The sequence below is a fragment of the Drosophila ananassae genome, assembly GCF_017639315.1.
Source record: "Drosophila ananassae strain 14024-0371.13 chromosome 4 unlocalized genomic scaffold, ASM1763931v2 tig00000061, whole genome shotgun sequence".
NCBI classification, from domain to species: domain Eukaryota; kingdom Metazoa; phylum Arthropoda; class Insecta; order Diptera; family Drosophilidae; genus Drosophila; species Drosophila ananassae.
Window position 1 is genome coordinate 3,916,160 of NW_025319038.1, and position 16,343 is coordinate 3,932,502.

General features: G+C 40.9%; 1 protein-coding gene across 6 annotated transcripts in view; it reads left to right on the forward strand.

Annotated features, from left to right (window-relative positions):
* The window catches only part of LOC6506034 (ankyrin-3), a 69,463-nt gene that overhangs the window by 27,694 nt on the left and 25,426 nt on the right, over positions 1-16,343 (forward strand). For 5 of the 6 annotated variants that reach the window (XR_004311328.2, XR_006507868.1, XM_044717739.1 and 2 more), the window contains one exon: positions 9,323-9,641. The exons of the other annotated variant lie outside the window; for it this stretch is intronic. Coding sequence is in view for 3 of the 5 variants with exons in the window: in XM_044717739.1 (XP_044573674.1) it covers positions 9,323-9,641 (319 nt within the window). In the remaining 2 variants the exon portion in view is untranslated. The remainder of the gene's footprint in view (positions 1-9,322; positions 9,642-16,343) is intronic. 6 annotated transcript variants of the gene reach the window in all.

A 16,343-nucleotide genomic window follows, 5' to 3' on the forward strand; every position in this document is an offset into this window, starting at 1 on the left:
ACAAGACCGGCTAGTAATTTTTGGTGACTTTAATTTACCATAACTCATTGAAATATTGAAAACTCATCCTTTTTATCCTTTTCCTACCGTCATGATTTAACGCCGAGCATGTTTGACTTGTCCCTAGCATAGCTTGCAAATAACTGTTAACCGATTCGAGCGGTCTCAAAATAAGTGTTTGTCACTGAGACTTTGAGCAAAAAGTCTGAGAGCAACCGATTGAGTTGCTCGTATACAAATTTTGCTCGCGCTCAGTCAAAGCACACTTTTTTCTGTTTTCGTTTGGTCTGCTCATTCTAGGACCGTTTGCTTGCGTTCGACGATTCAAAAAGTCTTTTGTGCATGTATGTGTATATGTGAAGTTTAGTGGGCTCAACTTGTCAATTTGCTTTGTAAATCTTTCGTGTAAGCAGTGATTCATCAAATTTATTGAAAATGGGACGAGAACTTAATAAAAAAAAGCATAAATTTTTTATATTTAACAAAATGGACAACAAAGTTGTCCAAAGTTTAGTTGTTAAGCTTAACTCAAAATAAATGAATTTAAAAGGCAACTATTAGTTTTTTAATTAAAATAATCAATATATTAGTTTGAAATTGGAAAATTCACGTTTAAAATTTTAATAAGTTTTTTCGTCAAATTTCATGTACCATGTGCCACTGTGCAGCGAAATGAAAACAAATTATTGAAAAGACTTTTTGCGCTGACTTTTTCAGTCAATCGGTCTTTTACTGAGTCTCTCTGTGCGAGTGTCACTCAAATCTCTCATTGAGCGATGTTCGGTAGATGAGAGTTTCATGATTTGCTTATTGTAATTCGTTCAACAGAAAACCGAAACAAAACAAATCAAAGCCTGCTGCTCAGAGAGGAACCGAAACGGCATGCTTTGTATCGGTTGCTCTCGCAAACAGAGCGTAAGCAAAAAAACGGTTAACAGTTATTTGTAAGCTATGGTCCCTAGGTAAAATCAACCATGTTAGAAATTTATTAACTCGCCTTCTAGATTTAAGTTTTGTATCTGATCCTGAAGTTACCTGTCTTTTCAGAGCTTTGCTGCTCTCAACCCCTGAAGATTCACATCTGTGCTGTGTGCCAAAATACTCTGCCAGGGCTCTGTGCAAACCTCTACATAAGCTTTTCACCTTATCGTAGGAAACTTAGATTTTTCCCCTTAAATGGAAGGAATCTTTCATAATTCCTTTGCATAAGAAGGAAAAAAATACGATGCTGCAAATTACAGAGGCTTATATAAATTTACAGCTATTCCAAAGTTATTCGAAAAATTAATCACACCTCCCTCCTATACAACACCTTTGTGCTTCAATAATTTCTCCATGTTAGCATAGTTTCATTAGGCGTCGCTCCACCCCCACAAATTTTTTGGAGTTGACATCTTTTGTCATAGATGGCTTCCGAAAGGGACTTCAAACTGATGTTATTTACTCAGATTTTAGTAAAGCATTTGATTCAGTTAATCACTATCTTCTGTTGAGTAAACTTAATCTTTTTGGATTCCCTACAGACCTTACGTGGATCTCCAGCTACTTAGATGGAAGAACACTGAGAGTCTTATTTAAAAAGGAACGTTCCCGCTTTGTCCGTGCTACATTTGGAGTCCTCAAGGAAGCCATCTTGGCCATCTTGGTTATTGTTAACTATTTTTATTAATGACTTGCCCCCATCCTTGACAAACTCGCTGCTACTAATGTACTTAGACGATGTTAAGCTTTGTCTGCAATATAACTCCTCGTCTGCCCAACACAGACTTCAGCCCGATCTCGATCATTTTCAAAAATGGTGTTTAGCTAATGTCTTAATGGATCAAACTGCAAAATTATGTTTATTTATCGTACTAGTCCTCACTAGGCTACATCTCTATGGGAATGCCTTAGAAAAAATAACTCATGTTAATGATCTTAGATCTTTAGATATAAAACTAAAATTTTCCGACCATTTTTCTTCAATGGTTGATAAAGATAAAAGTGTTCTCGGTTTTATCAAAAGATGGTCAAAAAAAATTTCATTTTGGGCAATCTTATTCAATCTGACAAATTTAATAAGGATCGGCCGACTATATCTTATAACTGCCATACAACTGAAGGATTGGAAATGACATAACCTTGCTATTTTTAAAGAAGCTTTTTTATACCCTTGCAGAGGGTATTATAATTTTGGTCAAAAGTGTGCAACGGAGTGAAGGAGACATCTCCGACCCTATAAAGTATATATATTCTTGATCAGGATCACCTCCTGAGTCGATATGAGCATGTCCGTCTGTCTGTTTCTACGCAAACTAGTCTCTCAGTTTTAAAGCTATCGAGTTGAAACTTTGCACATACCCTTCTTTCCTTTGCAGGCAGTATATAAGTCGAAACGGCCGGGATCGGTCGACTATATCCTATAGCTGCCATATAACTGATTGATCGGAAATGCTATAACTTCGTTGTTTTTCAAGTTAGAAGCATGGGAGCTTCAATGGATTCCTCTTTTGGCAAAATAATTCGATATGCCAAATTTCATAAGGATCGGCCGACTATATACCATCCGCTATATATCTAATAATATAAGATGCGTGGCGCCACCTAGCGGACTGCGACTCAACTGCAAGGGTATATCAACTTCGGCTCCGCCCGAAGTTAGCTTTCCTTTCTTGTTTTTTTTTTTTTTTAAATGGCTGTTGAAATTCTTATAAGAACCGGCCATCTATAGACGATCCGATATATATATATATATTAATTATAAAAGCTGCTACCTAACTGGAAGGGTATAACAACTTCGGGTCGGCACGATGTAAGATTTGATATTTATATTTCTTTTAATATTTTACGGTTAGCTTATATTGTACAACAAAAATTGCTAAAAATTCAGTAAAAAATATCTTTAATTTTTTTACACAACTTTATTATATTATTAAGTATGTTGTTATTGCGTATTTTAGTTCGCCACAAACATTTAGTCAACCATTCTGTATTTATTTAATTCTATTATGTTTATTCAAATGAAAAATTGAAACACATTTACATACTCACAATACATATATACTTTTACTTTTGCCTAGGGGTTATTATAGAGCAACACACATTATTATTTCTATAACAGATATCAGGAGATTAAATCCCCCCACATGTTGGGACGATGGCAGAAATCCGGAATCGGTCGTGCCGTTGCCTATCGGTTTTCCTCTTGGCTCTCTTGTTACAAAAGCGTTGACCAGAGACAGCCCCAACTGTTCATTCTTAAAGTACGCCTTGCAAGCTCGCAAGTATTCACGTCGAATATATGAATTCGGTGGTACGTTATTACAACTCTGTGAGCTAGCCCATACAATCCGATTTAAAATAACATTTCAATCATTTTCGATTTTCAACTCCAGCTTCTAAACTGAAGTTCTATCTTACATCTGCGACTCTATATTGTACAGATAGGGCTGACGTAATTTATACGTATAGTCTGACGGAGGATGTTACTTCCAGTAGAGCTTCCCGTCATGTTAGTCACGACTTAAGTCATGTGCTCAAGTAATGTTATTAGGGCTCTGGCGTATGAAATTTCAGCCGTGTTTGGAAGACCCAATGAAGATCTGGCTGCTTCGACGAAGAATACTTCCGATGTGGTTTTAGATTGTACAAAACTATTTGGTGTGTGTCGGGTCAAGCAGCCGCCGAAAAGAAGTTTGGCCGGAAATAATTTATTGAATTCGTAACGTAATTTTCTTTTATATTTATGTTCGCGTCGCCCGCTCTATTCTCGTCGCCCGCTCTCTCGATCGGCCACCTGCATCTGCCGTCATGCGCTTGTGTTTGTCTTGCTCTCTCGCGGGATCTCTCGGTCGCTCTGCAGGATCAAGCGTTGAAACGCGCTCCCGTGTCATTATTCGAATTCGGTCGTCAACACTACTCAGTGACATATGTAAATATATCATTTGTAGAAACGGCAAAATAAATTGTATCAATATCTATAAATCGAACTGTGCTTGTTTTTATTAAAGGCAATATTTAGAACACAAAAATTAAGCTATCGAAAACGCTCGGTAACTAAACATTGGGTGACCCCGACGTGATTGTGATAATTTGTTGAATTATTTTCCATTGAATATTTGAGCTGCGCAGCTTAAAATATATAAACATAAACAAATAACCATTAAAAACATAATTCGGTTTGTGATTTGTGCGCGCAATATTAACATCTGTTGACATACATACATACGCTGTTTGCAGAGTGCTACAATCGCTCATACATATATTACCCCTGTTCGTCCTTAGAGCGTTATTCGGCCACTACGTCGAACTTGAACTCGCGGCCATAACGGTAGGTCCCGAGGTCGTAGTCAAAAGAACGAATAAAGTTCTGACTAAAGATACCTGGATTCTGCAAGGGACTGATCGGGTTGACCAGGTGCTTGCTGCGATCAGACTGGAGTGGATGTGGGGTACTTGAAATCCTGGGTTGGTTTTTCTCAAGTACAGATGGTATGGTGGTTCGGCTGATTCCTTATCGGCCGGTCCTACTTGTGGTCCGTTTCACGGGAGCAACACTCGAAGTAGACTGGTATGCCGCGGGTTCTACTTGTGAACCATTTTAAACAGGATTACTCGAAGTAGGTTGGGTAACGCGGGGTCTACCTGTGGTCCGTTTCACGGGAGCAACACTCGAAGTAGACTGGTATGCCGCGAGTTCTACTTAAGCCACTGGAGCTTTACACTGGAGCCACGCGAAGAAGATAGCTTTCAGAGAGTCCTACTTGTGAACCGTTTTACACAGGATCACTCGAAGTAGGTTGATTTTAAGTGCCGTGGTTCAGACACTGAGTAACGAGACGATTCGCTCTGATTTTGCAACTATCTTTATTTCAGAAGAACAACTCTTATATAAGATGCTAACTTATACATCATTAAATCTAAGATAGGTCAATGTTATGGACGTGCTAGAACAAATGTTAATGCCAGGGTCACTCACCTCTGAATCTGCTGACCCAAATTGTTTGTTCATGTACTGGTTTCCACACGCATTTCGGCTTAGCTGGCTGGATTTTGCTTGCTTCGGTCAGTCGGTCATTCTTCCCGCTAATAATGCTGATTCTGCTTCCGGCGCCGTCGACTAGTGCCGGGTTAGTAGGTTGGATATTGTTTTATGCTTATCGCTAATTTATTACTAGGTGTGCCAATAGGTTAGTGGGTCTGATGCTTGTATCATGTGACATGCTGATGCATATTGATTAGATCAAATTACTAAGTGTGCATATAGGGTAGTAGCTCTTGGCACTAGGTGCCAACAAGCCCGTTATACAGAAGTTGCACAGTGGGTCGTGAGCTGACAATAAATAAACGAACTTAAATAATATGTTTGTTGCGAAAACGAATCCGTTTTTCGAGTGTGCCTCTCCTGAAAGGAAAGAGTTTCAGAGCCAAAGTGCAGTTGTCCTTTTAGAGGACCTTCAAGGATTGATGTCCTTGAAAGCAGTGGAGAAATTTCCGGAGGCGATGATAAATGTAGCACATAAAGCACACACAGGAGCTGTCCGAACTGGATGTTTCAGAACTCAGGAGCGATCTGCTCGTCAACTTCTACGATGCGGCGAGGAAGGCACGATTCATCCTGGACCAGTTTGTTGGCGGCGAGTTCGACGCTGATCAACGGTACTTCTGCCACCAAGTGTGATGCGTCTTTCAGCAGAACTTTCCAGGCATTGCCGCCACTGCCACTTCCCACTTGTAGTGGAGGTTATGCGGAGTGGCTTGAATTTCGGTCACTACTCTCGACCATGTTTCTCGACACAAACCCATTCATAAGTCGGGTCGAGAAGCTTCAACGGTTGCGGTCCTGCCTTCGTGAATCTGCCTTGGAGACTGTTCGATCGTTGGAGCTCACGGACAAAAATTATGACGTCGCATTGGAGCTTCTAAACAAAAGGTTTAGTAATCGCAGGCTCATTTTTCAAGCTCATGTTAATGAGATAATGAATCTGAGGGCCGTAGAGTCCGCATCGGCGACGAGGCTTCGCGAGCTTTCGGACAAATTTAATTCGCATATGCGAGCCCTGGCAAGCATAGGCACGACGGAGCAGATTGCTAGCTGCATCATTATCCAAGTGCTGTTACAGAAGGTTGATGAAGCCACGCAGTCTAAGTAGCAGGAAATGCAAGCTGACTCGGATTCCTTGCCAGTCTATCGCCAGTTTTCTTGAGCAAAGATGCCGGGCTTTGGAGACATAGATTTGCCGACGACATCACATGCACCAAACTTTGCGGTAGGACAACGTAGACCCTCTCATCGAGGTAACTCTGCATTTGTGATCACAAACTCTTCCGCAAGCATGATCTATGATGGTCATTCTCACTTGATAAACTCCTGCCCAAGGTTTTTAAGCTTGTCGCCTGAGGATCGTTTTGGCGAAGTTAGGCGATTGGATTTATGCCGTAAATGCCTTGGATCTGGGCACCTATCTCGGCATTGCAATGCGTCAAGCTGCCGTGCGTGTGGACGCAGGCATCATAGTTTGCTGCATTTTGGTGGCAATTCGCCAGCTCAAGGCCAACACCCCTCTCCCGAGGTTTCCACATCTAGCGACGCTGTTTCTGGTTCAGCGTCCGCTGATTTCCTTTCCGAGCGCCGCTCGATTCTGGCTCGCAGGTGCATCTAGTCATTTCAAGGCTGGCGGACCAGCTGCAGCTGCGGAAGATAAGGACTCCGGTGACTGTATCCGGTATAGGAGGCGCAGGGTTCTCTACTGATGGGTTTTCTGTGCAAGTCAGCTTGCAATCCCAATGCTCTGACTACTCTGCGCAATTAATCGCAATTAATAACCGCAATCGTAGCCTCCTACATCACTGACCATCAGCCCAAAATTCCCGCCAATGTAAAGCTAGCGGATCCTCATTTTCACCAGCCTCAGCCAGTTGATTTGCTTATTGGAGCTGAATTATTTTACGAGTTGCTTTGTGTGGGACTAATTAATCTGTTTCCTGGTTTGGCCTCCATCCAAAAAACTCGGCTCGGTTGGATTGTTTGTGTAGGTGGAGGCCCTGACTGGTAAGGTCCTCATGGCAGCTGAGCAGTCAGAGTTGCTCGTCCACACTCAGACGGAGCCGGTGAAGGGTGAGTCTCATCTCATTTTTTTTCCAAGCGAAAGAATAAGCGCCTCCGCCAAGTGCTCAGCGAGAAGGATAAATATTACAGGCACCGTCGTCACTTCGAGCAGCGGATGGAGAAGCGTCTGGCCGGGATCTGCACAAGGGTGGCTAGTGTGATAGGTCATGTGTTACACAGTGTGGATGTGAAGCCGCTCTAGGACTTTGGCAGCGAAATTTCTAACGAGATGCCATCGCCCAGCTGCCGTAAGAGCGAGGATGAAGACGACGGTGACGGAGTGTGTTGGGTGCGCTGCTGAGGACGGCGTCCGGAGCTACAAGGCGGGCAATCAACAAATTGTGCTGGCTGCCCCTTCATGATGCTGTTGAAAGGGGCGGGTCAAGCAGCCGCCGAAAAGAAGTTTGGCCGGCAATAGTTTATTGAATTCGTAACGTCACTTTCTTTTATATTTCTGTTTGCGTCGCAAGCTATATTCTCGTCGCCCGCTCTCGTGGATTCGATCGACCACCTGCATCTGCCGTCATGCGCTGGCGTTTGTCTCGCTCTCTCGCGGGATCTCTCGGTCGCTTCGCAGGATCAAGCGTTGAGCCGCGCTCCCGCGTCATTATTCGAATTCGGTCGTCAACCCTACTCAGTGACATATGTAAATATATCATTTGTAGAAACGGCAAAACAATTAAATAAATTGTATTAATATCTATAAATCGAACTGTGCTTGTTTTTATTAAAGGCAATATTTGGAACACAAAAATAAAGCTATCGAAAACGCTCCGAGCCGTAAATTTATGCTGCTTTGACTTGCTGCATTTGACTCTTGAGCTTTTTGTATTACCAGTAGCCTCAGTAGTTAGCAGTGTGGTGCCTTCCAAAGTTTCCGGCACTTGGATCCTCTATGTTTGTATGGCAATTTGTTTGCATGGTTTGTATGGTATTGTCATATTGTAATTTTATTTCCTCAAGCTTAGCAAAGTGAATATTACCTTCTGGTGGGTCCATATTTTTACCAGTTTTTGGAATTCATTGGAACATTGCATATCTTCCACTGTAATTCATCGGTGTAGCAGGTATTTCAGTTCATAAATAGGATGTACTTAGTTTTTAGATGGTTTTTCACACTCTGGCTCTATCTCGGTCGTAAAGAGCTGTAAAGTTTTTTTTCCTTGTTGAATATATTAAAAATATTCGTTGGAACCTAGGTGCTCAGACGCAAATTTTAGGCTTTACTTTCAGTTTAATTCTTCTTTTGACCAATATAAACTTCAGTGCAATTTAGATAATATTAAAAAGGGTATTCAGCTGAAGATTTAAATCTTAATGGATTAAAATGCTTACTGAAACTTATGTCATTTTATCGATCGAGACTCAGCAGCAAATTAACTCAGTTTAATGATCTTAGCGTCCTATTAGACTTAACACTTTATAAATCTAGGGATGTTTTTGGCTTTATAAAGAGATGGTCAAAAGAATTTTATATAGCTAAAAGCTTTTACATATGCTTGCTATGTCCTATTTTAGCGTACGGTTCATGTATTTCGAGTTCCTTGTAAGCGGTTTATAAAGAATGCATTGAATTAGTACGAAAGAATTTTCTATTATTTGGTCTTAAGGGACTCAAAAGGGTTCCAAATCTTTACCCGCCTTCTTATCATAGAAGACTCTTATTAATAAACGTACTTCTACTTACACGCTTATATTTTAAGGGTTCCAATAGAAGAACTAGACACATATTCTCAATTTCTTACTAGAGCCCCGTAATTCTTGCTTGTTAGCTTTCTAACCACTCTATCCATTCATTTAATCTGATCTATCCCTGCGATTTGCGACCTCTCAGTCAGTTGGACGGGAGGCTGTACGTATACAGCGGGAGCCGCGCGTATGAAAACAAAAGATTTTTAAGATGTGCATTGAAAAAAAGTAGACAAAATTTCCAAACATATGCTTAATTCTTTTATCTACTAATAATTTTTTCCCCTTCCATATAGTTTATGGGCAAGAGGGAGGTTAGTTTCGCATCCATTATTTTCAACGGAAGTATATTTAGAATAGTGTCAGGGGCAAAGTGTTCCACGATGAAGTCGAAAGTCGATCCTAGTCAAGACTATGCACCTAGGAGGTACACTTATGGATAAAATAATAAATCAGTTATGTTTTTATGTTATTTTGTAGTTACTTATCAACTGTTCATTAGCTACTTCTAATTTAATATTTTTATTAATTTAAATTTATGTATAGGATGGTAAAAGCGCATTAAATATTGCAAGCCATTTTGGTTTTGTAACAGCAGTGGAAACACTTAAGGTTGTCACTAGAATGTCTTCTGTTGATACAACTGCTGGCGTGTTAGAAGAAAAATACAAGGTAATGCTACCTGAGGTCATGCACGAAACCTTACTTTCCGATTCCGAAGATGAAACTGGAGACGACGTTTTGGACGATAATAATTACAAATATATGGCAAACGATCATATAAAAGCTATATATAGCCAAGATCACCAAAGCTTTGATACTACAATTCTTGAAAACGAACCGACTCATCAGCAATTTGAAAAAGGTAAATATTTTTATGAAAGGTATATTACACTAACGATTTTCCCATTTTCTTTTTATACCCTTGAAGAGGGTATTATAATTTTGGTCTAAATTTTGCAACGCAGTGAAGGAGATATCTCCGACCCTATGAAGTATGTATATTCTTGATCAGGATCACTTCCTGAGTCGATATAAGCATGCCCGTCTGTCTGTCTGTCTGTCCGTCTGTCTGTCTGTCCGTCTGTCTGTCGGTTTCTACGCAAACTAGTCTCTCAGTTTTAGAGCTATCGAGTTGAAACTTTGCACACATCCTTCTTTTTCTTGCAGGTAGTAAATAAGTCGGAACCGCCGGGATCGGTCGACTATATCCTATAGCTGCCATATAACTGTTTGATCGGAAATGCCATAACTTTGGTTTTTTAAGTTAGAGGGTTGGGACTTTCCATACATGTTATATTTGACCAAAATATCTTATGTACAAAATTTCATAAGGATCGGCCGACTATATCCTATAGCTGTCATAGAACGATCGGAATTGGCATAACTTTGGTGTTTTTTAAGTTAGAAAGATGGGACTTGGTACAGATTCAATTTTTGGCCGCCATATAACTGAACGATCGGAAATGGCATAACTGCAAGGGTATATCAACTTCGGCTCCGCCCGAAGTTAGTTTTCCTTTCTTGTTTTTTTTTTAATATCCATCGATTAAGTACTAAATAGACTTTCAATAAATGTAAATCCGATTCTTTTTTGATTTCAAACGATCCAGATTTCCAAAGTCTTGGTCACATCGACCCGTATTTTCAGACGGACCTCACAAATCTGGGGTAACCCAATATAAGCGAAAAGACGCCAATTAACCACAATTTATTAAAAGCAATAAACAAACTTTTTCTAACAGTTTTGATGTGCAAAAACAAAAACTAGTGCATTGTTTTAAATAAATAAGTGCCACGCAACGACGCTCATTGAGCAACGATAAAAAAATGAGCGTAGAAGTTCAGTGAACCAAAGAAACGGCTTCTACTCTTACTTTTTAACCCGCGATATCGTTAGGGGAAAATCGGCGATTAAGAGCAAGCCGGCCCTACTGACCGCTGAAAGCCATAGGGCACGGTCTTGCTCACCCGCTCTGCTGTTTCCGACTCCCGCGTCATAGAGTTCGCAGTGTAAAACCCCCCCTCCAATGGCGGAACCAAATTTCGTACCAACAACAAGCAGTGCTTCAATTTCAGCAACCACAGCGACATCCACTGCAACTCAAAATACCGCCACATCAACGATTACAGCGAGTACAAAAACAAAAACTTCGGAAAGTGCCAAACCGGCCCCGGCCATACAGACTGGATTGGATGGCTACATCCAATTTAAGCGCAAGCTCAGCCCGCAGAGTAAACCGGCAGGCAATAAAACAAAAATGAACCGCGTCCAGAAGATCGACGAAGAACCAGGAAGATCCAGTAGTAACAGATTTGCCCTACTGGCGGAGGTGGACGAAAACCAACCAGCGCCAGACACCGCAAAAAAACCCAAGCCTCCTCCAATTTATATCAGGGAGAAAAACTCGAGTGCCCTGGTCAACCGAATTGCGGCGTTGATCGGGAACGGTGACAACTTTCATGTTGTCCCGCTTATCAAAGGGAACATCAACGAAACAATAGTGCAAACTAAGACTAAAGAGCACTTTCGTATCGTGTCCAAATATTTCGACAAATATTTGATCGGATAAGCTATTACACGTACCAGCTAAAAAGCAGCATAAAAGTGGTAGTAAAGGGAATCGAACCCGATGTTACCGCAGCGTAAATAAAAACCGCCCTTAAAGAAAAGGGCTTCCAAGGGCCGCCAAGAATGTTATTAACATTTTTAATAAAGATAAAAAGCCACAACCCCTCTTCAAGGTCGAGCTCGAGCCAGAAAGCAGGTCGCCTAAGAACTAAGTCCACCCAATCTACAAGCTGCAATATCTTTTGCATCGGAGAATCACAGTTGAAGAGCCACATAAACGCAAAGGTCCAGTGCAATGCACTAACTGCTAAGAGTATGGACACACTAGGTCATACTGCACACTTCAAAACCAGAAATTGGTAATACAGCTGCTCGTTGCACAACAGTCTTAATAATCTATGCTGACTCTACGAATATCAATGTGGAACGCCAATGGTGTCTCACGGCATAAACTAGAATTGTCACGATTCTTGATCGATAACCATATTGACGTTATGCTACTGGTGAAAACGCATCTTACAAGCAAATACAACTTTCAAAAAAAAGGCTATACAATCTACCGCACAGATCATCCAGATGGGAGAGCCCACAGCGGAACTGGAGTTCTAATCAGAGAACGTTTAAAACACCATTTTCACAATAGGTTTGAAACAAACTTCTTGAAGGCCACATCGATACAAATTCAGTCAAGAAACGGAAGCAGTCCCGGACTTATCAGACCACTCGCCTGTGCTTTTAATGCTTCTTCAAAGCCCAGAAATAAACGAACAACCCCTCAGCCTGACATAGCCAAAAACGAACTGGCTTAAATACAAAAAGTACGTGAGTACCCACATAGAACTCGCTCCGGAGTTTAACATGGAATCGGACATCGATTTCACTACGAGCGCCCTGGAACAAGTACTCGTTGCGGCAGCCAAAATCTCTACTCCTCAAGGGAAGGAAGTAGACCTAAACAAACACCACAAATCTAATCAGCAAATTGAACAGCTCGTGCGAGAAGAGGCGCACGCGTCGTGATTGCGAAACGACCACCCCACCCACCACCATTTGCTACACATCTCTTCTTCCAGCCAAACCCTGCCTCAAATTTATTCCTTCTGGCAGTCATTCAGCCAGAGGCTACCCCTCAGTTTATTTCGGCCGAACAAAATCGAAAAAGTCATAAGAGAGCTAAAACGAAAAAAGGCTCCCGGTGGTGATTTACTGACGACAAAGATGCTGATCAAACTTCCAAAATGCGCTATAGAGGTCGTCTACAAACTATTTAATGGTATCATTAATCTTGGCTATTTCCCAAAAAAATGGAAGAAATCCATCATTATAATGATACCAAAGCCTGGAAAAGACCACAGAACACCGTCATCGTACAGACCAATAAGCCTTCTATATTGTTTGTCTAAATTGTTTGAAAAATGCTTTCTAACTCGAATAACACCACATCTAGAAGCTTGCAAAATTATCCCGGCACACCAATTTGGCTTCCGAAGAAACCACGGAACCATCGAGCAAGTGAACAGACTAACATCCGAAATACGCTCAGCCTTCGAACAGCGAGAATACTGTAGGGCTATTTTTCTCGACGTATCTCAAGCTTTCGACCGAGTTTGGCTTATTGGACTCTTGCAAAAAATTAAATCGTATTTGCCAACATACACCCACAAGCTACTGGAATCATACCTCTACAATAGGGTATTCTCCGTGAGATGCAACGCAGCTAATTCGGAACACTACATCATCGAAGCTGGAGTTCCACAAGGAAGCGCACTCGGGCCGTGTATATATGTTTTGTATACTGCGGATATTCCTACGAACGCACAACTAACAACGTCAACATTCGCCGACGATACTGCTATGCTAAGTCGCTCCAGATGCCCAACGCAAGCAAATTGGCTAATCATCTAATAGTAGTGGAAAGGTGGCTGTCCGACTGGCGCAATAAAATAAACGAACAAAAGTGTAAACATGTAACGTTTACTCTTAATAGACAAACAATTCACTTTCACTAAACGGTATGCAGATCCCTCAAGCTAACGAAGTAAAGTACCTTGGCGTCCACCTTGATAGACGACTAACGTGGCGTAAGCACATCGAATGCAAGAAGGTGCACCTAAAACTGAAAGCCAGCAGCCTCCACTGGATCATAAACTCACGATCGCCACTGTGCCTGAACTACAAGCTACTACTCTAAAATTCAGTCCTAAAGCCAATCTGGACGTATGGCTCCCAGCTATGGGGAACGCGAGCAGCAGCAACATAGACATCATACAGCGCGCACAATCAAAAATCTTGAGAACTATCACTGGGGCACCTTGGTATGTTCGCAACGAAAATATTCACCGGGATCTGGGCATCCTCGCATTGAAAGACGAAATTCAGAAGCAAAAAGAGTCCTACAAACAAAAACTGTCTTGGCACCCCAATCCCCTCGCTCAGGGATTGCCACGGGTATCTAGCAGATCCCGCCTGCGCGCAGTGGTCGATTTGGCCTTTCTAGCAGAACAAAACTATTTACAAGAGACTGGTACGCTTATTGTTTATGAAAATATTTACTCAGGGGTTCATGGGCCCGCTGATAACGAATCTGTAGTTCGATTTTCAAAATAAATAATGGCGGATCCAAAATGGCGGACATAAGATTGAAAAACTTGATGGATTTTGATGAAACATTGTATGTAGGAGTTATTCGAGTCGATGATACCAATGCTGAAGTTGGTTTTTTAAAATTTAAAATGGCGGATCCAATATGGTGGATACAACCTCGAAAAGTAAATGGATGTTGATGAAACATCGTATTACCTTGTGTTCATCATTATTGAAGTCTTTTTTATTCAGAATGTTTCCAAACGCATGATTTTCTACCGCTAATAATTTGCGGCACTGTTTTTATACCCTTGCAGAGGGTATTATAATTTTGGTCAAAAGTGTGCAACGCAGTGAAGGAGACATCTCCGACCCTATAAAGTATATATATTCTTGATCAGGATCACCTCCTGAGTCGATATGAGCATGTCCGTCTGTCCGTCTGTCCGTCTGTCTGTCTGTCTGTCTGTCGGTTTCTACGCAAACTAGTCTCTCAGTTTTGGAGCTATCGAGTTGAAACTTTGCACACACCCTTCTTTCCTTTGCAGGTAGTATATAAGTCGGAACGGCCGGGATCGGTCGACTATATCCTCTAGCTGCCATATAACTGATTGATCGAAAATGCCATAACTTTGGTGTTTTTTAAGTTAGAGGGTTGGGACTTTCCACACATGTTAGAATTGACCAAAATATCTTATGTACAAAATTTCATAAGGATCGGCCGACTATATCCTATAGCTGTCATAGAACGATCGAAATTGGTATAACTTTGGTGTTTTTTAAGTTAGAAAGATGGGATTTGGTACAGATTCTATTTTGGGAATCATAAGAATCGGCCGACTATATACGATCCGCTACATATCTAATAATACAAGATGCGTGGAGCCACCTAGCGGACTGCGACTGAACTGCAAGGGTATATAAACTTCGGCTCCGCCCGAAGTTAGCTTTCCTTTCTTGTTTTTCTTCGTACCACACCAAAAAAACTTCGTGTTTGGTCACAGACATCGTTCCTGAAAAGTACTTTAATATTTTTAGTTGCACAAAGTTGCAAACTTGTTTTGTCAATTCATGAGGGCAACAATCTATACTTACGTAATTAACAAAGAGTAGATCGGGCGAAGGTAGGCGTTAAAAGTTTAGATCTGAGAAAAGTTAGTCTCTGCGTCATAAAAAGGTATATAATATTAATATGCTATATATTGAATTCCAAGTACAACAAAAAAGCACAGGTCACAAAAAAATTTTTTTTGTTTTGTTCACACCTTTTTTCACAATATAAAACACTTTATTTGATATAATATGTTTTTTTGAAAATCGAATAGTTCACTTCAGTGTAAGAAATGGCAGGGAAGCGGAACACGTTCGATACACTGTTCGTTAACAATGTTCGGCAGCTCGATTATCGATAGAAAATAAAAATAATTTATATCGATATTATCAGTGAACTACTGGTAGCTATAATTTAACATAAAGGACACTTTATCGAAACATTGAAAATTGAATTAAACGATGCTAGATATGCCAAATCGACCACTGCGCTGCGACGCAACGACCTTCCAACCCAGCAATCGATTTTTAGGGCCGTCTAACTGTGTATCAGTCAACATGACTGATAGTTAAGTTAAAAATATAAGATTTGATACACCTCTTGTTAGTCTCCCAAAGAGAAGATTCAAGAAATAAAAAACAACGGAAAAAAAAAATAAAATTAAAATTATGTACTTTCACATAATAAAGCGATATTTCAAAAAAATTCAATAGTTTACGAGAAAAAAATTCGGGAAAAATGTCTATTTTTTGGTGCTCCAACTGCGCATGCCCCCTCAAAGGACGCCTCACTATCGCAGTGTATAGTACCTTTAGTGTTTGGGAAAAAAATTATAAGTTGTAATATGCCACTGCGTACGCCCTGAAAAGTAACGGCTGTACTACAGCGAATTTCGAAAAATTATCTACGCAGGTTAGGAATAGTTTCTTATCTGTTGTACTTAGCCTTGGTGCATGTCATGCAGTTTATGACTACTTCTTTAGCTAGTTTGGCCATATTTGGAAAATAGTAATCCTGAAGGACCTGTTTTACATTTTCCTGGACAGCCCTGTGGGCGCGGATGTGTTCTCATGTGATTATTGCTTTCTGCTCATTTGCGTTTGTAATAACGCTTACGAATTTCTGCAGTGCCAAAACTTGGTTGCTGGGAATTCCGTAACTAAGGCATGTTGGATACATGCTAGGGGAGATCGCAGTAAATAGCATTAACAAAATTCACGTTAACAGCTTCCCTAACCAGTTCGAATAGCGAGTCCTTCGAATCCGAAAACTATAAACTGTCGCCGTAAAGGCAGCCTTGCTTCCTCCAGGGTTATTTGATTCCTGTAGGTCAACAAAAGTGCACTGGGGATAGTGGCTGC